The sequence below is a fragment of the Telmatherina bonti genome (assembly GCF_933228915.1).
Source record: "Telmatherina bonti genome assembly, chromosome: 15".
Taxonomy (NCBI): Eukaryota; Metazoa; Chordata; class Actinopteri; order Atheriniformes; family Telmatherinidae; genus Telmatherina; species Telmatherina bonti.
The window spans coordinates 40191794-40213655 of NC_136613.1; the positions used below are offsets into that span (position 1 = coordinate 40191794).

Consider the following 21862-nt stretch of genomic DNA (forward strand, 5'->3'; position numbering starts at 1 on the left):
CAGTTAAACAACACATCAAATCCCAATGGAGTTGAAAAGAAAGAGAAGAGGATGCAGAGCGGGAGTCAGACAGCGGAGAAAGTGATGGAGATTTAAACCATTTCTCCCAACCGTCTTAATGGGTAATGTGAGATCACTAGCTAACAAAACGGACAAGCTCGAGATGCTAACAAGGTCTCAGAAAGAATACAGAGAGTGCAGTATTATGTGCTTCACCGAGACATGGCTGCATGAACACATCCCTGACTGTAATGTGTCTGTACCGGGCTTTAAAACGGTCCGTGCAGACCGCAGTAGACAACACAGCGGAAAGCTAAAGGGTGGTGGAATTGCAGTGCTGGTTAACCAGCGTTGGTGTCATCCTGGACATGTTACTGTCAAGGAGAAGATATGCACAAGGGACATGGAACTGTTAGCTGTGAGCTTCCGTCCATATTATTTACCCAGAGAGTTTACCTGTGTTATTCTGGTAGCGGTTTATATAATACCTGGTACCGCACCAGACACAGCCTGTGATGTCATCAGCTCCGTCGTTGCTCGGCTACAAACACAGCATCCAAACTCATTCATGGCGATCTCCAGAGACTTCAACAACGTCTCCCTCTCTGCAACTCTACCAACATTCCAGCAGTTTGTCAGCTGCTCCACCAGAGAAAATAAGATGTTGGACTTATTTTATGCAAATATGAATAATGGATCCAGTTGTTCTGCCCTGCCTCCTTTAGGAAGATCTGACCATAATCTGGTTCTTCTCACCTCCACCTACAAGCCCATCGTTCAGCAGCAACCAGTCATCACAAAGACTATCAAAATCTGGTCTGCTGAAGCTGAAGATGCTCTTAGAGGAGGCTTTGAGGCTACAGACTGGAACGTCCTCTGTGAACCTCATGGAGACGACATCAACGCCATGACTGAGTGTGTGACAGATTACATAAACTTCTGTGTGGACAGCATCGTCCCAACAAGAACAGTGAGGTGCTTCCCCAATAACAAACCCTGGATCACCAGTGACCTGAAAAAGCTGCTGAACATCAAAAAGAAAGCCTTCAGGGATGGAGACAGGGAGTTATTGAGGGCAACACAAAAACAACTTCAAACACAAACTAAGAAGTGCAAGGAGGACTACAGGAAGAAGTTAGAAAGTCAGCTCCAGCAGAATAACCTGAGGGATGTGTGGTCTGGAATGAAGAAGATCACTGGCTTCAAGTTGAAGGGGGACCAGCCTGATGGAGGTCTGGACAGAGCTAATGAGCTGAACATATTCTTCAGCAGGTTCAGTTCACCCCCTACCTCCAGCCCAACAGACCACACACCCTCCATAAGCCCACTGCTTTCCTGTCACGCCTCCAATCTGTCACCCTGCAGCTCAGTCATGGACCAGAACACAGCTTCATCTCCCTCCACATCAGGACATCCTGAGACCTCCACCTTGTTTGTCTCCTGCAATCAGGTTAAGAAGCAACTTGAGAAACTGAACCAGAACAAGGCTGCAGGTCCAGATGGTGTCAGTCCCAGGGTTCTCAAGACCTGCTCAGAACAACTATGTCCGATTCTCCAGCACCTTTTCAACACCAGTCTGAGACTAAATAGAGTCCCAGTGCTGCGGAAAACCTCCTGCCTTGTTCCAGTGCCTAAAAAAACACAACCAGCTGAACCAAGTGACTACAGACCAGTTGCCCTGACATCTCACATCATGAAAGTCCTGGAGAGACTCTTACTGGCTCACCTCAACAAGCAAGTAAACACCTTTCAGGACCCATTCCAGTTTGCATATCGTAATGGACTTGGGGTTGAAGATGCCATCATATACCTGCTCCAGAGAGCACACTCTCATCTGGACCATTCAGGCAGCACTCTGAGGGTCATGTTCTTTCATTTCTCAGTGCTTTTAATACCATTCAGCCTGCTTTGTTATGTGAGAAGCTCCATAAATTCCAGGTGGATACCTCCACAACCACCTGGATCTATGACTACCTCACAAACAGACCCCAGTTTGTGAGACTGAAAGGTTGTGTGTCTGAGATGGAGGTCAGCAGCACTGGTGCACCACAAGGAACTGTACTCTGGCCATTCCTCTTCACTCTGTACACCTCAGACTTCCAGTACAACTCTGAGTCCTGTCATCTGCAGAAATACTCTGATGACTCTGCAGTTGTGGGGTGTATCAGGGATGGACAAGAAGCAGAGTACAGAGAACTGGTCAGTCAGTTTGTTAAATGGTGCGGTGACAATCATCTCATATTAAATAGCAGCAAAACAAAAGAGATGATTGTTGACTTCAGGAGGAAGAAGAATAAACAAAGCACTGTTTCCATCCTGGGAGAGGAGGTGGAGGTGGTGGAGGAATACAAGTATCTTGGAGTTCAGCTGGACAACAAACTGGACTGGAAATGCAACACTGACTACATCTACAAGAAAGGTCAGAGCAGACTGTACTTCTTAAGGAAGCTGAGATGGTTTAACGTCTGCACCAAGATGTTGCATATCTTCTATAAGTCTGTTGTGGAGAGTGCAGTCAGCTTTGCAGCATCTGCTGGGGTAGTAGCATCAGAACCAGAGACTTGAAGAGAATCAACAAACTGATCCAGAAAGCTGCTTCTGTGCTTGGAGTAACTCTGGAGCCGCTGGAGCTGATTGTCCAAAGAAGAATGCTGCACAAGCTGATGAAGATGATGGAGGATTCTTCACACCCTCTCCACAACACAGTGATGAAACAACAAAGTGTGTTCAGTGAGAGGCTTCTTCAGGTCCGATGTAAGACTGAAAGATACAGAAGATCATTCCTGCCAGCAGCCATCAGCCTCCGGAACAAGACCTCCTCTAGTTAATTATTCATTTATTTTTCTAACCACTTAATCCACTGGAGGGTCACGAGGAAGCTGGAGCCTATCTCAGCAGTCTCTGGGTGAAAGGCAGGGTACACCCTGGACAGCTTGCCAGTCCATTGCAGGGCTACACAGAGACAAACAACCAATCACGCTCACACTAATTCCTACGGGCAATCTCTACTACTACAATATTGAATTTCCCTTTGGGGATTATTAAAGCAGGGAAAAATCGACAAAACAATCGGTAAATAATGACGTAATTTAATAGTGCAGCGGTAGATCACTCAGGGATAGGCAACCATCTGGATCTGGATGTTTTAAGCCATGAAGCCTGAGCCTGGAGAGAAAGATTAAACAAGACGGGAGAAAATACAACTGCCAGTATATCTAATATGGTGAATGAAATATATCATAACTCAGAAGTCTGAGAAATTGGTAGGAAAGAAAAAAAACATGTTGAATAACGTTGATCTTAATTAAATGTCGTTGTTCAAGAAACGTTAAATGTCAAGCCATCACTTTGGTCTTTCCCTAGAGAAGCAATGAAATGCTCGCCCTCAGTTAGCTCCTGAAAGGCATGGGTGCTCCCCCCTCGGTAGAGCTTTTATTGTAGCAGGTAAAGCAAGAGGGCTGCAAATCCGTAAGTCCAAGCCTCGTACATGGTCTTATAGCATGGTCTCCTGCGTTTTGTTGTGGCTTCACTGTAGCCAGCAGTAAACTTCAGCAGGTGCCTTCTATCTCCAGAGTGTTTTTTCTTGCTTCGCAGAGTATGAGGTCTCTGTCTGTGTAATGCAAACAGTTATTGATCAGCGCTCCTGGGCATTGTATTTTGACAGGAGCTGGCTTGGATACCCAAGACGATGGCATGTAATCAGCTCAGCAGAGTGGAACCAAGCAAAGGGAACCATTCAGCCCTCTTCTTCATAAAGTAAGCATGAGCATTTGTTCCTTCGGTGCCCTCTTTGAGATTAAATATGAGACAAATGTCTCTGCGTGCCCTTTCCTCCATCTCTGTAAGTTTGGATTCATAAGTTTGTTGATTCTTCAGACATAGATCAGTTGATTTTTCCACGTTGGCAACATGTGCCTGAAGGCTAACTGATTCTTATTGCCTCAGTGTGTCATAATAGTGCATTCCATGTATCCTTTTTTTGAGTCTACCTAAACGTACGTTGGACTTCTTGTTTTCTGATAATGTGATATGCAACATGCTATCAACCCAGAGAAACTCCTCAGTTGCTGTTTCCGACTGAACTTCTTGATCAGAATAAAAGACTTCTACACCATGACGTCTCATCATGTCATTCTTCAGAGACATTTCCACAGCACATGTGCAGTGTGTTAGTTTAAAGCACATAATCCGCACTGGAACAAACTTGTTTTCCCACAAAAGCAACAATCAGTGTTTTAACCTTTAGATGCTGGAGATGCTTTTTGTTTAATTTGTTTCTTGTAAAAACTTTGTTGAGAGCAGTTTAAATATCTAAGATTTAAAGTACTTTTGACTTTTCTGCATGATGACTCAGATACTATATGAGGTAATAAAACATAGTGTTTGGGTTGTACCTTCATAAATCCAGTCAGCAATCCCATTGAAGATGACTCCTTCCGTCCCTGAAGATGTTATCCTCAGAGAGTTGCTCTTCACGTCAGACTGGTAGTAGATGTTATTTTCAAATATGTAGATCTAAGGTGACAAACCATGCACACACACACACACACACACACACACACACACACAAACACACACACACACACACACAACTTTAATCTCTCTCAGTAGACTGAATGCACAACACAGATTGTTAATGAATAACTCCCATAGTTCCTATAACATCTGTGGTGGGATTAAAGATGTGAGGCGTTATTTGTAAAGCCGTTTTCACACATGAAGCCCAGAAAAAGTCCAACCCACACTGGTTGGTGCATTCTTCTCTTCAGGTGTTCTTTATATCCAGCAGGATGTTGCTTCAGATTCAACCAGATGGAAATGTGAGGTGGGATGAGGGAGAGGAGGCTGTCAGGTCACTGCACGTTCTTCACAAAATAGCTGTTGTGTTGATTTGTGTAATTTGCTTGTGTGCGGTAAAAGCAGCAGAAGACTTCAGACAGGTGTTTGTCAGCACTGCATGTACGTTCACCTTTAATCCTAACTCCTATGCATCGTGTTAATCTGCTGATTTGTAACTGTGTGATTCTGTTTCCAAAAGTAAAACTTCACCTGTCATGGCCTGCCATCCTGATTCCACTTGCCCTCACTGTCTTTATCCTCACTCTCCAGCCACAGCTGCACCTCACGCAATTCCACAATTACCACCACTTCCCTTTAAAACCAACTCATTCCTCTACAGCAGTCTCCAGTCTGTTGTCATAGACCAGGTCCAGATTCTTCCTGTTGTTTTGCTTAATAAAGACTTGGATTATCATAAATTTTGCACCGTGAATGTTTCTTCTCTGTCATCTTCACAAAACCCATTAAATCACTGAATCTAGCGATGGCCAAATGAGGCTTTATGAAGATTTGGACCATTTCTAGCCATTGTATTGGGAAGTGTTTCACTCCTCTAAGCTTCTTTCATTGTGTACAAGGGTGACATCTGCTGGCAACGTGGCTGCAATACAGTTGATGCACTTTTGAGTTTGATCCCATTGTGAAAAATGTCTGAAATTAAACTAAACCTGGATAAAATCTGTTGTTTGTCCTTGCATTGAAAAGTTATCAAATAAATGTTGACTACCTAATGTAATCTTTGTACCCTAAAAATCATGAACCCTAAATTATACAAAAACAAACAAACAAAAAGTCTGTAGCACTTCATAGAAGGATCTGCGTCCAACTGGACAGTCCACCAGCACCTTCCTACCATGTCCTCTACTGTTTGATTTCCTGCTTGTGTTGTTCTCACTCAGATGTAAGTCGCTTTGGATAAAAGCGTCTAAATGACTGTAGAACAGAATAGAATAAATTAAACAAATGGCCAAATATAATATATAATATTGTCATGACACTCTAAAGTTACTTCATACAGAACTATATGCCGACAGGGAAAAGATAAGAGCTGCTCAGTGAGTAACAAGTGCAGGTGTGCATTAGCATACTCCCAAACTCATTCTCTGTATTATGTGTCTGAATGTATTGTTTGCTTAGTCCAAATACGCTTCAACTTCCACTTGCTGTTTATAAACACTAACAGTACCGAGATCTAGGATCCACACTTTTTTACAAGAGTAGGTCTGGGTCCACTCCTTTACCACCAGCCAGGTGATTACCCGGGGAGAAGAGACAACAAACGGCAGAGGAGGAGTTCACCGGCTCTGTCTTAAAACAGACACATGGATCTTTCAGGACAACATGAAAAGTTAAAAATAAACCCATAATTTGTTACACAATTCAGTTCAGCTTTATTGGTTTTGTGCCACTTCAATCCAGTATAATCTCAGGACACTTTACAGACACGTTTCAGGTTAGAGTTTGCAAAGTGCAACAGTGTCCAGTGGAGGTCTATAAATAAGGACAATTAGGTAAATAACAAGACGGCTTAGAGACCTTCTAATGAATCATATGATTAGCAGCTGTTATTTTAAGAATCAAATCAACGCAAAGTTATTTATAGATCATCAACATTATATCAAGCTGGAACATTTCCTGAGTTTATCTGCAAATGGATTAGTTTGTTCTGCCAGTGGACTTGTAAAGGAGCCTCGGCTTATCACCTGGTTTAAATGGCATAAAAACTTCATCTGCCACTACGAATGGCGAATGGCGCGGACCCACCGCACTGCATCAGCTGATGGGGTGGAGCAAATACTGTACCTTTAGAATCACAATGGTGTCTGTATGATACACTGCTAAAAAAAAAGTAAAGGTAACACTTAGCCATTTTAATTTTGAGTATAACTCCAAATCCAGACTTCCATTGGTTGATTCATTTTCATTAATCATTTTTGTGTGATTTTGTTGTCAGCACATTCAACTACGGAAAGAACAAAGTATTTAATAAAAATATTTCATTTATTCAGAGCTACAACGTGTTACTTTCGTGTTCCCCCCTTTTTTTTTTTTTTTTTTTTTTGAGCAGTGTGTATATTTCAGTGTTTGTTCAGTGAGAACTGTGGATTTTCATTGTTGGAAAAACACTGAAATTGTTTATTTTATTGGGTGGTATCAACTCAAAACGTTCCCACGCTTACTGTCTTTACCTAGATGGTTTCATCGTAATACAGTCTTATTGCAATGATCTTAAGAAGGAAGCGCTGCTTCCATTCATCTTAGATACATCTGCAGCATGTCACTGTTTCAACGCCGCCTGTGGAACCAAGCCTAATCAGCTGATTAAGTCTGAATGAAGCAAGGAGTGGTTCAAACGTCATTGGTCACCTGCTTTTGCTTTACTGAGCGATTGCTTCAGAAATACCCTGCCGAATCTGAAGCAAGCACCAGAGCATTGGTATCACTGGGAACATGACTAACTGTAGCATTTGCATAATGTGAAACTGTAAAGTTCCATGCAGCTTTGTTTTTGGACCTCATGATATTTTACATATGAATGCAAACAAGTGAAATCAGTTAAAGGAGTCATAACCTGGTCTCTTCTTGTCTCCACTGTCCTCTAAGTGTCTTAAATAATTGTTTTAAAAAGTTAGTAAACTAAAAAATGTTTAAAAGGTGCTTTTTCTAACCCTTTATTCATAACAAAAGTTTTCTTGAGAGATTTCATGCAAGATTTTTATAAACACAGATGTTAGTTTAAATAATGTTAATGAGGTGTGCACTGATTGGTCGCTGGAAGTCCAGCGCTGGAAGGGGGGCGGGGCCAGTACGTGCAATGCTAAAAACAGCAGCTAGTGATAGCAGCTAACTGACAGCAGCAGCTTTCTGAATTCAACCATTTATGTCTGAACCCGACTCTGAGCCTGACAGAGAAGATACGAAGATGGTGGAATGAGCACGTTTATAAACTGTCTCTGAATGTAAAGTCATCATTTTAATGTCTGCTCACCTTGCTGTAAAGTCAGATAGCATGTTGACAACGAGGCATGTCGTTCATGTTAATACGTCTCAGTTTTATTCTGTGTTGGACAATTTTTTAAACTATGGATGTACTTTTGAAAGTACAAAAGCCACTCACCCACTTCTCTGCCTAGACCCAGGTCTATTGGACAGCATGCATTCCCTGCCTTCCCCCCCACCCCTCACTAATGACCTAGATGTGTCACATCCAGGTCAGCCCAAACCCTCACCTCCCACCCAGCAAAGGCCCCCTATCCCCGAGAGACAGGGGGCACCCCGGGGCACCGGAGCCTGGACCCTCGCCCAGCCCACCCTGCAGTAACCTGGCAGCCCGCCACGGAGCCAATGCCAGCCGATCCAGCCCCCACAAGCAACCTCGCCCCACTGCCAGGAGTTATCTCCAACCACTGACCCACCTAAGCCAACCCCCCAGGACCGGAAGCTGATTTCATATCGTGAAGTAATTTCACCAAAAGGCAGAAAGTTTCCATGTTCTATTATATGTTCTAACTGCTTTACTCCTTTCTTCTTCCACTGAGGGAAGTTTATCATCTTTCTGTTTTGCAGGATGTCAAGATTGTTCCAGATGGGTGGGAGCTTACATGGAATAAGTGTAGACTTGGTCACTTTAAGGAATTCCCACCAAGCCATTAGAGCTGATGTTAATTATTTTCTAAACACTTATATGATTTGATGGTCCAGCCACCCTGTGGAGGAAACTCATTTCAGCCGTCTGTATACAAGATCTTGTTCTTTCAGTCACGACCCACAGCTCATGACCATAGGTGAGGGTAGGAACGTAGATCGACTGGTAAATCAAGACCTTCGCCTTCTGGCTCAGCTCCTTCTTCACCACGATAGACCGACGCAGAGCCCGCATTACTGCAGACACCGCACCGATCTGTCTGTCCATCTCACGCTCCATCTTTCCCTCACTTGTGAACAAGACCCCGAGATATTTAAACTCCTCCACTTGAGGCAGGACCTGACTCCCGACCAGGAGAGGGCAATCCACCCTATTCCGGCTGAGGACCATGGTCTCAGATTTGGAGGTGCTGATTCTCATCACCGCCGCTTCACATTCGGCCGCGATTCACTCAAGTGAGAGCTGGAGATCATGACCAGATGAAGCCACCAGGAACACGTCATCCGCAAAAAGCAGAGACCCAATCCTGAGGCCACTAAGCCGGATACCCTCAACAAGTCGGCTGCGCCTAATTCTGACCATATAGGTTATGAACACAGTCGGTGATAAAGGGCAGCCTTGGCGGAGTCCAACCCTCACTAAAAATGCATCTGACTTACTGCTGGCAATGCGGACCAAGTTGGTGGACCAGAATCACTTCGAATTCGCACCATCTGAGCCAACTCACCACCAGGTGGTGATCAGTTGAAGCTCCGCCCCCCTCTTCACCCGAGTGTCCAAGGCATGTGGCCGCAGGTCCGACGATACGACTACAAAATCGATCATCAAACTGCGGCCCAGGGAATCCTGATGCCAGGTGTACATATGGACACTCTAATGTTGGAACATGGTGTTCGTTATGGACAATCCATGACGAGCACAGAAGTCCAATAACAAAACACCATTTGGGTTCAGAGGGGGGGGACCATGCCCCCCAATCACTCCCCTCCAGGTGTCACTGTCATTGCCCACGTAAGCATTGAAGTCCCCCAGTGGGACAATGGAGTCCCCAGAAGGAGCACCCTCCAGCACTCCCTCCAAGGACTCCAGAAAGGGTGGGTACTCTGAACTGCTGTTCGGTGCATAAGCACAGACAACAGTCAGGACCCGTCCCCCCACCCGGAGGCGGAGGGAAACTACCCTTTCATCCACCGGGGTAAACCCCAACGTGCAGGCACCAAGCTGGGGGCTGATGAGAATGCCCACACCTGCTCGGCGCCTCTCACCATGAGTAACTCCAGAGTGGAAGAAGGTCCAGCCCCTCTCGAGGGTTCTGGTTCCAGAGCCCAAGCCATACGTCAAGGTGAGTCCAACTATATCTTGTAGGAACCGCTCGACCTCTCGCACAAGCTCAGGCTCCTTCCCCACCAGAGAGGTGACGTTCCACGTCCCTAGAGCCAGCTTCTGCAGCCAGGGATCGGACCGTCAGTGTCCCCGCCCCTTGTTGCTGCCCAGTTCACACTGCACCCGACCCCTATGGCTCCTCCCACAGATAGTGAGCCCACGGGAGGTGGGACCCATGTAACCCTTTCGGCTAAGCCTGATTGGGCCCCACGGGCAAAGGCCCGGCCACCAGACGCTCACTCTCGTACCCCACCCCCAGGCCTGGCTCCAGTGGGGGGTCCCGGTAACCCATGTCTGGACAACGGAACATTTATGCCCATGGTTGTAGTCATCATTGGGGTCAGTTAGCCATACTTAGTCTGGTCCCTCCCATAGACACCTGTTTGCCATGGGTGACCCTACCAACATAGGTGCTAGGATGTTCGGGACACACAAGCCCCTCCACCACGATAAGGTGATGGCTCAGGGAGAGGTAAAGCAGAATGTATCCAGTTTAACCTAAAACAAGCCGGGAATGCATAAAATTATGTGTAAACAGTATGTGTGGAAGCAGCAGGACTTATTGGTGTGTTCTCACCAGTTGTTGGCCTTGCACTCCCCAGGCAGCATACTGCAGAACAGAGTGCACCACTTCTGGGGGGTCCAGCTCCCAAACCTCCCTGAAACAAAACACACCTCATCAAATGCGTGGAGATGCTGATTGGTCCGCTGTAGAAGGGACGCTAACATGCATTCCTAAAGAATAAAAATCTGGCCTGTTGCAGTAAGATGCAGATTCTCATGTGTGTGTGGCACATCACAAAACTGTCCACACATCTAGTGGGGCAGCTGTAGCTCAGGAGGAAGAGCAGTTGTCCTTCAACTGGAAAGTTGGGGGATCAATTCCAGGCTTCCCTGAATGCCAAAGTGTCCTAGGGAAAGACACTGAACCCCAAGCTTCCCCCCCATGTGCCAATTGGGGTATGAGTGTGTTGGATGAGTGTGAGTATGAATGGGTGAATGTGACAAGTAGTGTAAAGCGCTTTGAGTGGTCTGCATGACTAGAAAAGCACTATATAAGTACAAGTCCATTTAGTTGGATTAACTTTTAGTGTGCAAATAACTGAAGTTGTACATTTGATATAACTCATGAAAATATGTACCAGTACGCAGTACCGAAGCTGAACCTTAGATACGGACGCAGCTGCAGTCCGGGTTGTCTTGTTAGCACCACTGCTCCCCTGTCAGACACAACCTGGGCGCCAAGCTGTGCACGTGGTGTTCCAGACTGATGCCTAAGGCTTACCTCTGTTTTACAGAGTTGTCGTTTTGTTGCTGTGGTGCTATCCTGGGACCCATAACATGTGTCATACTGAAGGCTTGCTCAGCATGAATCAGCATGTTTAACTATGATCTCAAAATAAGGAGGATTATCAACTACCCTGCTACTGTTTGCATCTGCTGCAAAATGCTTACCGTGTGTGGATGTTGTAGATGCTATAGGACGCCATGTAGGAGTGGCGATAAACCTGCAACACAAGAACACACGGAAGGTTAAAAAGTAACAAACATCAAGTGGATAAGAAGCAGCATCACATGTGATGTCGTGGAATGGACATGAAAACAGAGGGTTGCATAAAGGAAACAGTCTGCCAGGTGAGATACACTCTCCAGATGTGGAAGTTAGATTTGATCCAAGGTTAACTTCTGCACCTGGTAAACAATATCTGTTGGAGTAACATGGCAACTCTATCAACAACAACAGTAACCAGCAGGCAGCTTGGACAGTGTATAACTAGCAACCTGTGTTGCAGCAGATGTGAGCCAATATAAGCAGAAGGCTTTTTCTGAACAGACGCCTCCCTTGTCCCACGCTGCAGCTGTGTTAGGCTGCCATAAATCTAGTCCCTTTTGCCATCGGCTGCCGTGTCCTCTCTGTAGCATCAAAGTAGTATAAAATATTCCACAACACAGAAAATAGGACGAGATGTGTTCATGTCCTATGTATCGCATCTGCAGCACCTCTGCAAGGAAAGCCACAGAGAGATGAGCGAGAAAAGTCACGCTCTCTAAAACTCAGGACTAAAGCGAGAGGATCCAATTCAGTTAAGCCGAGGAGAAAAGCTGAAACATCCCATCATATCAAACACTGAAGGGCTGATCTAAGTACAGCTGACGGCTGAAGTTCATCTTAGGTAATCGTAACAAAGAAGGAAAAACTAGTAAAATCTGTTCCTACACTGTCTGCTGTAAGAATCTGCTGCTCTGCATCTGGAGATGAAGCTCCCACTGCAGGTTCTGGTGAGGGTCTCAGCTCCTGGAACCTGCAGCCATCACAAGTTCTCCTTCCTGCTCGTCTTCACACTTTTCTGCTGATAAATGTTATAGTTAGGCCTGGTGCCTTAATTCCTGCAGACAGAGGCCGCTGCACGCAGCAGGCAGAGGCCGCTGCAGGCAGAGGCCGCTGCAGATAGAGGCTGTTGCAGGTGGAGGCCGTTGCAGGTGGAGGCTGGTTTGCTTTGAATTCATGAACTTGATGTTCAGATGCGATGATTGTTTCCGAGCATAACAGGCACAGTAAGCGGTCGCCCTGGCGCAGTCAGGCGCCCTGGCGCAGTCAGGCGCCCTGGTGCAGTTTCCCTGCACCACCACCAATAACAACCCTCTGACAGCATCATTTCCACTCTGGGATTTACAAAGTATTTAATCCATTGAAAACCTGCAAGACTGTGTTCCTCAGTGTACCAAAGTTGGTAAATAAAACTTGTCAGTTTTGGATAATCGATAAGGATCCACACGGTTTTCAGACATGTTTGGACATGAAACGTCAAACACAACTTATCCATGGAGATCAAACATGAGAAACTCCATGTTGTCTTCTCTCCTCTGCTTCAGGCTCTGGGTTTTGGTTTATCTCAGGCGGTTGGTGGCGATCGCGAGTTGCCGTGCTGAGGCCCGCATGTGGTTTTGGGTGCCATGCTATTGGCTTCCCTATTTCGTCGAGAGGTTGGTTTTCTTCTTCTCTCTTACATTTCTTTCTCTCTCCTTTCATGTTGTGTTTGTGTACACTTTATGTTCTGATTTATATATGTGAGTCTAATCTTTTCTTTTTTACAGGGTTATGGTTGTGCAGTTCATTTGTCCTGTTGCATGGTATCATTTGTAATAAAGACTCTTTGGATTTAGGTCGCTCGGTTTTATATTTTTTACTGCTGTGTTTATCTTTGATTCTGGGTTTGTTGTGCATGTGATTCCTCACCTGTGTTCTTCATACTGGTTTAAGACAGTTGGGTAAATACTGGGGCTGTGATGATATGCTTTTGTCCTTTGCTTTTTTGTAGATTAAAGACAGACAAAAGTAAACTTGTTTTGCTCGTCATTTTTCTTGATTACCATGAGGGAATCAACACCACATTAGTCAGACCATCATTCTGCTGCTAGAATGTTCGACTAGACGAGTAAAGAGATTAATAAAAATGACAAATTTCATAATGGATTATTTCTATTTATTAAGAAATACATTTTTCCACAAAAAATTTATTTCAAAATTCTATCAATCTTCTGCCGCTTATATCCGGGGTCGGGCAGCGGGGGCAGCAGCCTAAGCAGGGAAGCCCAGACTTCTCTGCGGGGGGATCCCGAGGCGTTCCCAGGCCAGTTGAGGGATTGTAATTCAAGTCAGCGGTAACGACACCCGGTTACGCCAATCGGAGGTCACTAAAATTAAAATTAATATTCGGTGTGTAACTTTGCCAAGAGCATGTCGGACTCCGTAGTTTTCTCTGGTCCCTTGCCAAATTTAATCAGCGATGACATGTTTAGCTGCATGTCATCTTTCAACCGCTGGTTGTCTAGGTGGTGTCCCGATAACAACGTGGGTTTTATAGATAATTGGAGCGCTTTTTGGGGAAAGCCTGGTCTTATTAGGAGAGATGGCATCCATCCCACGTTGGATGGAGCCGCTCTCTTATCTAGCAATATGGACTCTTTTATTAGTCAGCTAAATTGACAACTCAGGGTTGGGACCAGGAGGCAGAATTGTAGTCCTACACACTTTTCTGCAGCTTCCCACCTGCCGCCGCCCACCCAAAACCCCATTCCGACCTTATACAACTTCCCAGCAGTAAGAATTAAACAACACAAAAACACTCCTCGGGTTAATCGTGAAAACCTCATTAAAAAAAAAAAAAAAAATGGATCGAATAAAATCTGAAAATAAGACAATAAAGTGTGGCCTACTGAATATCAAATCCATCCCAAATAAGTCTTTATTAGTCAATGACTTGATAGATGATCACCACATTGATTTATTCTGTTTTACGGAAACCTGGTTACAGCAAGAGGATTATGTTAGTATTAATGAAGCTACGCCAGCTAACTATTTAAACTTTCACATTCCTAGAACTACAGGCAGAGGAGGAGGTGTTGCAGCTATTTTTCAGTCAGAATTATTAATTAGTCCTAAGCACAAAACTAACTATAAATCCTTTGAATTCCTGACATTAAATTTATCTCATCCAAAATGGAATCCAGAGAAACCGCTCCTTTTAGCATTAGTGTATCGCCCACCTGGACCTTACTCCGAGTTTCTGACCGAATTCTCTGATCTCTTGTCTGAGTTAATGCTGACTACTGATAAACTCATTGTATTAGGGGATTTTAATATTCATGTTGACCATGTAAAAGATAGTTTAAACATTTCCTTTAGCTCTATTCTAAACTCAGTTGGGTTTTCACAAAATGTCCATGGAGCCACTCACTCTCATGGTCATACTCTTGATCTGGTTCTAACATCTGGTGTTGAAACTGATAAGCTCAAAGTATTTCCTCAAAACCCTGTCTTGTCCGATCACTTCTTATTAACTTTTGAATTCACTTTATTTGATTACTCACTGACCAAATATAAATTCTACTATAGTAGATGTTTATCAGACAATATTATTACAAAATTTAAACAATCAATTGAATCAATTTTTTCCCCTCTACCATGTGTTAGCATGACCGAGAGTCCCCCTTTAAGCCTTACTCCTGCTCAGATTGATCAACATGCTGATACTATAACAGCTTCAATACGTACAACCTTGGATAATGTTGCTCCCCTAAAGAAGAAGAAATTAGGTAAGATTATGAAGGCTCCCTGGTTTAATTCCCAGCTTCGAGCTCTAAAACAGGCATCAAGGCGTTTGGAAAACAGATGGCGTTCATCAGGACCAGAGGAGTCTCGCTTAACCTGGAAAGAAAGTTTAATTGTATACAAAAAAGCCTTACGTACGGCAAGAACAGCTTATTATTCATCATTGATAGAGGAAAACAAAAACAACCCTCGGTTTCTTTTCAGCACTGTAGCCGGGCTTACTAGGAGCCGGAGCGCTGTGGAGCCATGTATTCCTTTCTCACTTAGCTGTGATGATTTCATGTATTTTTTCAGGAATAAAATTGATCAAATCCACAATATTCTTCCTTCTACCTATAATGTTGAGCCTGTTGTGGTCTCCGAAGCATTCTTAGAACCAGGATCTGACTTGTGTCTAAATAGTTTCTGTCCTGTCCAACCCTCTGAATTAACTAAAATAATAGCTTCATCTAAACCATCCACCTGTATCTTAGACCCTCTCCCAACGAGCCTCTTTAAGGACATTTTCCCTTTAATTAATACATCACGACTAAATCTTATCAATATGTCTTTAGTGACAGGATATGTACCACAATCATTTAAAACTGCTGTCATCAAGCCTTTACTTAAAAAGCTATCTCTGGATCCAGAGGTGGCTGCACGATGGCGCAGTGGTTAGCACTGTGGCCTCACAGCAAGAAGGTCGCTGGTTCGATCCTTGGCTGGTTTGGTCAGTGGCCTTTCTGTGTGGAGTTTGCATGTTCTCCCCATGTATGCATGGGTTCTCTCCAGGTACTCCAGCTTCCTCCCACCATCCAAAGACATGCATGATAGGTTAATTGGTCACTCTAAATTGCCCCTAGGTGTGAGTGTGGTTGTTCATCTCTCTGTGTGGCCCTGCAATGGACTGGCAAGCTGTCCAGGGTGTACCCTGCCTGTCGCCCAAAGCTGGCTGGGATAGGCTCCAGCTTCCCTGTGACCCTGAATTGGAATAAGCAGTTTGGAAAATGAATGAATGGATCCAGAGGTGATAGCAAATTATAGACCTATATCTAATCTCCCATTTATGTCCAAAATTCTGGAGAAAATAGTTTCCGCTCAGCTACATGCCCACCTGAGCAGAAATAATTTATGCGAGGAGTTTCAGTCAGGATTTAGAGCTCATCATAGCACTGAGACAGCATTGGTGAAAGTTACCAATGACCTTCTTATGGCCTCAGACAAAGGACTTGTGTCCGTACTTATCTTACTTGATCTTAGTGCTGCATTTGATACAGTCGATCATAACATTCTGTTACAGAGACTAGAACAGGTGGTTGGAATTACAGGTACAGCGTTAAGCTGGTTTAAATCATATTTATCTGATAGACTTCAGTTCGTTCATGTAAATGACAAGTCCTCCTCCCAAACTACAGTAAGTCATGGAGTTCCTCAAGGTTCTGTACTTGGACCAGTACTCTTCACGTTATATATGCTTACTTTAGGCAAAATTATTAGACAGCATGGAATAAACTTTCATTGTTATGCAGATGATACTCAACTATACTTATCCTTTAAACCAGATGAAACAAATCAGCCCAATAGGCTACAAAATTGTCTCATAGACATAAAGACTTGGATGTCTAGAAATTTTCTCCTCTTAAACTCAGATAAGACTGAAGTAATTCTCGTTGGATCTGGAAAAACTCAGAGCTAAATTTTCCAGTTTTGTAATGAACCTGGATGGCATTACTTTAGCTTCCAGTGCTACAGTGAGAAACCTTGGAGTAATATTTGACCCTGACCTGTCCTTTGGCCCACATATTAAGCAGGTTACTAAAACAGCCCTCTTTCATTTACGTAATATAGCCAAAATTAGGGACATTCTGTCTCAGAGTGATGCAGAAAAACTGATTCACGCTTTTGTTACTTCGAGACTAGATTACTGTAACTCTCTATTACTGGGCTGTCCTAAATATGCCCTGAAAAGCCTTCAGCTGATCCAGAATTCTGCAGCCAGAGTCCTGACCAGAACCAGCATGAGAGATCATATTTCTCCAGTTTTAGCCTCTCTTCATTGGCTGCCTGTTGAATCTAGAATAGAATTTAATATCCTTCTCCTTACATATAAAGCCCTCCACAACCAGGCACCACTATATATCAGAGACCTCATTGTTCCTTATATACCAACCAGAGTACTTCGTTCGCAGACTGCAGGCTTACTTGTGGTTCCTAGAGTCTCACAGAGCCGAGCAGGAGGCAGAGCCTTTGGTTATCAGGCCCCTCTCTTATGGAATAAGCTCCCAGTTAGTGTGAGGGAAGCAGACACCCTCCCCACCTTTAAGACTAGGCTGAAGACTTATCTTTTTGATAAGTCCTATAGCTAGGGATGGTTAGCATCCCTTAGTTATGCTGCTATAGGTTTAGACTGCTGAGGGACATTTCCTGATACACTGAGCTTCTTTCTTTTTCTCTTTATCTCTTTCTTTTACCCCCCCCCCCCCCCATAACAGTGTCGCATCATTAACATGTATGTCTCCTGTCTCAGCAGGTCTCCCTGGCCGGGAGTAGCAGTTCCTGTTGTCTGTTATCTTTCTGTCCTCTTCCCCCCACACAGCAGAGGCAGATGGCTGCCTGTCCTGAGCCGGGTTCTGCCGGAGGTTTCCTTCCTGTTAAAAGGGAGTTTTTTCCTTCCCACTGTCGCCAGTGTGTCAGGATGGGAGATTGAGTTGGACTCAACAAAATCTGTTGGTTTCCTTATATAGGCTGTTATGAATTGGCTTTCATTATGTTTTCTTCTCTGTGTGTAAAGCGTCTTGAGATGGCATTGCCATGATTTGACGCTATATAAATAAAGTTGAATTGAATTGAACAATAATGTGATCCGGTGTTAAAGCCTTCATCAATGAAAGGTTTTCTACTGTAAAAAAAAAAAAAAAAAAAAAAAAAGCAACCCCACCAAAACTATAAAATACACTAAACTGATATTTAAATTATATTTCTCACTGACGAAATGTTGGAGAAGCAGGAATACCAACAAAAGCATTAGGATTTGGCTACAAATGTCACAGAAGTAGGATGTGATGTAAAAGTCTAGCATAACAAACAGGTGATGTTTCATAGGAAAAAGCCCTCCACTGCCACTGCGTGATGGTCGGTAACTGATTGGCAGGAATTGATTTAAAAAGTATTATTGGAGCAGTGATCCTTGACTTCTCTGCCACGTTTTATTTCATCTACCATGAATTACTGTTAAGAAATAATGGAACAATCAGCTTTGAGTTGAGTTCATTTCAGTCAATCAATCAGTCAATATCATAACTTAGACATAAATACAAACATAAAACAATGACTGAAAAGGGTTTTGCTTGAAGTGAAACACTTATTAAAGCCAAACCCTGTTACAACTTAAAGTAGCAAGCTTATAGCTATTTCAGCAAGAACAAAAGAGTTGGAAACTATTTTACAAAGTAAATTCTCAGTAGTCACGAAATGACCATGGAAGACATGTCTTGCTGAAGGAATGTCGCATCCATGAATTGCTAATCCAGCAGGTAATGGCTGCATTTAAAAATGAAAGGTAGCTAACTGTAGGTTGCTGAGTTGTTAATTTCATACCAAACAGCCTTTTGGCTGCCCTCTGGGAGTTGCAAGGGGGGTAAGAAATCTCTGGGAATTCTAGTATTAAAAGGAAGTTTTTTCCTTCCCACTGTCGCCAGTGTGCTTGCTCAGGATGCACGATTGAGTTGGACCCTCCAACTCAATCTGTTGGTTTTCTTTATTTAGGCTATTATGAATTGGCTTTTATTATGTTTTTTTCTCTGTCTGTATAGCATCTTGAGATGGCATTGCGGTGATTTGACGCTATATAAAGTTGAATTGAACTGAACTGAATACATGACATCAGCCATCATACATAACATCAGCAATGATACATAACATAAGCCATCATACATGACATCAGCCAACATACATGACATCAGCCATCATACATAAAATCAACCATCATACATGACATCAGCAATCAATACATGGCATAAGCAATGATACATAATATAAGCCATCATACATACATGACATCAGCAATCATGAATGACATCAGGCATTAAACATGACATCAGCAATGAAACATAACATCAGCAATCATACATGACATAAGCAATGATAAATGACATTAGAAATTATGCATGACATCAGCAATCATACATGAAATCAGCAATGATACATGATAATTATTACATTACATGCATACAAATACATGATAATAATTTCCATTCTACATTGCGCCATCTGATGGCAGGAAATTGTAGTAGCTCTGACTTGCGATCTTGACTTTAAAGTACAAACCCTTCTCTGAAGATTTCATGCCGGTTCTGAGGGTGTTCTGCAAAGGAGATTTTTTTGCATATTTTTGGCTTTCTCAAGACTTGTTATGATGAGTCTCCATGGCAACGAACAACTTGTTAACAACTGGGATCAACTAATTAAACTCTCCCAAATCAGGATTATCTGTGAAACAACACATCAAATCCTGATGGAGTTGAAAAGAAAGAGAAGAGGATGCAGAGATCGAGTGAGTTTTAAACCATTTCTCCCAACTGTTGTCATGGGTAACGTGAGATCACTACAGAACCAAACGGATGAGCTCGGTATGCTAACAAGGTCTCAGAAAGAATACAGAGAGTGCAGTATTATGTGCTTCACCGAGACATGGCTGCATGAACACATCCCTGACTGTAATGTGTCTGTACCGGGCTTTAAAACGGTCCGTGCAGACCGCAGTAGACAACACAGCGGAAAGCTAAAGGGTGGTGGAATTGCAGTGCTGGTTAACCAGCGTTGGTGTCATCCTGGACATGTTACTGTCAAGGAGAAGATATGCACAAGGGACATGGAACTGTTAGCTGTGAGCTTCCGTCCATATTATTTACCCAGAGAGTTTACCTGTGTTATTCTGGTAGCGGTTTATATAATACCTGGTACCGCACCAGACACAGCCTGTGACGTCATCAGCTCCGTTGTTGCTTGGCTACAAACACAGCATCCAAACTCATTCATGGCGATCTCCGGAGACTTCAACAACGTCTCCCTCTCTGCAACTCTACCAACATTCCAGCAGTTTGTCAGCTGCTCCACCAGAGAAAATAAGATGTTGGACTTATTTTATGCAAATATGAATAATGGATCCAGTTGTTCTGCCCTGCCTCCTTTAGGAAGATCTGACCATAATCTGGTTCTTCTCACCTCCACCTACAAGCCCATCGTTCAGCAGCAACCAGTCATCACAAAGACGATCAAAATCTGGTCTGCTGAAGCTGAAGATGCTCTTAGAGGAGGCTTTGAGGCAACAGACTGGAACGTCTTCTGTGAACCTCATGGAGACGACATCAACGCCATGACTGAGTGTGTGACAGATTACATAAACTTCTGTGTGGACAGCATCGTCCCAACAAGAACAGTGAGGTGCTTCCCCAATAACAAACCCTGGATCACCAGTGACCTGAAAAAGCTGCTGAACATCAAAAAGAAAGCCTTCAGGGATGGAGACAGGGAGTTATTGAGGGCAACACAAAAACAACTTCAAACACAAACTAAGAAGTGCAAGGAGGACTACAGGAAGAAGTTAGAAAGTCAGCTCCAGCAGAATAACCTGAGGGATGTGTGGTCTGGAATGAAGAAGATCACCGGCTTCAAGTTAAAGGGGGACCAGCCTGATGGAGGTCTGGACAGAGCTAATGAGCTGAACATATTCTTCAACAGGTTCAGTTCACCCCCTACCTCCAGCCCAACAGACCACACACCCTCCATAAGCCCACTGCTTTCCTGTCACGCCTCCAATCTGTCACCCTGCAGCTCAGTCATGGACCAGAACACAGCTTCATCTCCCTCCACATCAGGACATCCTGAGACCTCCACCTTGTTTGTCTCCTGCAATCAGGTTAAGAAGCAACTTGAGAAACTGAACCAGAACAAGGCTGCAGGTCCAGATGGTGTCAGTCCCAGGGTTCTCAAGACCTGCTCAGAACAACTATGTCCGATTCTCCAGCACCTTTTCAACACCAGTCTGAGACTAAATAGAGTCCCAGTGCTGTGGAAAACCTCCTGCCTTGTTCCAGTGCCTAAAAAAACACAACCAGCTGAACCAAGTGACTACAGACCAGTTGCCCTGACATCTCACATCATGAAAGTCCTGGGAGGTGAGAGGCGGAGAGGTAAGTGATGTAGTATCGCAAGAACTCACGAGACTCTGGCATATTCAACATGGCGCTCCACTGATCTAAGAAACATTTCTTATCCCATATTTAAATCATGCCAGTATATTAAATAAATTCCTGATTAACTGTTTTCTTCTAAATAACATACTGGAGCAAAACGAAGATTTGGATCAACTGAAAGATTATATCGACGAGTGTTTCAAGTGGATTGTCATGGGGAATTCCAGCGCAGCGGCGTCAGCTACTAACAAAGCTCCATTAACAAAAAGATCACGCAAAGACTCACCTGGAGCAATTTTACAATCCAAAGGAGACACCACCGATATCCTAATCTCCATTGATCAGTGTTTGTCCAGCCTCGATGCACGTGTGGCTCTAGAGGAGGTTTTACATAAGGATTTCCAAGCGCTACAAGAGTCCCTGGAATTTAGCCAACACCAGGTCCAGGAGTTAGCCTCGTACAACGCCGCTCTCAAAGAGTCCGTCAGATCTTTCACAGAGGGGATTACCCGACTCCAAGGGGAAAATAAGAACATCAAGGAATGTTAGCATAAGGGACAATTTAGTCTTTAGTCTTTAGTCTTTAGTCCTGAAGCAAGCTGAGGAAGATCCAGAAACCACGGTAAAAAACTTTATCAAAACTCAGCTCAAACTCCCTGATGAAGCCATTAACACCACGTTTCACTGGGTCCATCATATCGGAGCTAG

At 43.8% G+C, this 21862-nt stretch overlaps 1 protein-coding gene across 1 annotated transcript in view; it reads right to left on the reverse strand.

The window, feature by feature from the left end:
- LOC306766203 (inactive dipeptidyl peptidase 10-like) overlaps positions 1–21862 on the reverse strand; it is a gene marked incomplete at both ends in the record, with an annotated part of 307548 nt that overhangs the window by 182214 nt on the left and 103472 nt on the right. Inside the window, 3 exons of the mRNA XM_079253836.1 lie at positions 4395–4515; positions 10446–10527; positions 11324–11376. Coding sequence (XP_079109962.1) covers positions 4395–4515; positions 10446–10527; positions 11324–11376 — 256 coding nt within the window. The remainder of the gene's footprint in view (positions 1–4394; positions 4516–10445; positions 10528–11323; positions 11377–21862) is intronic.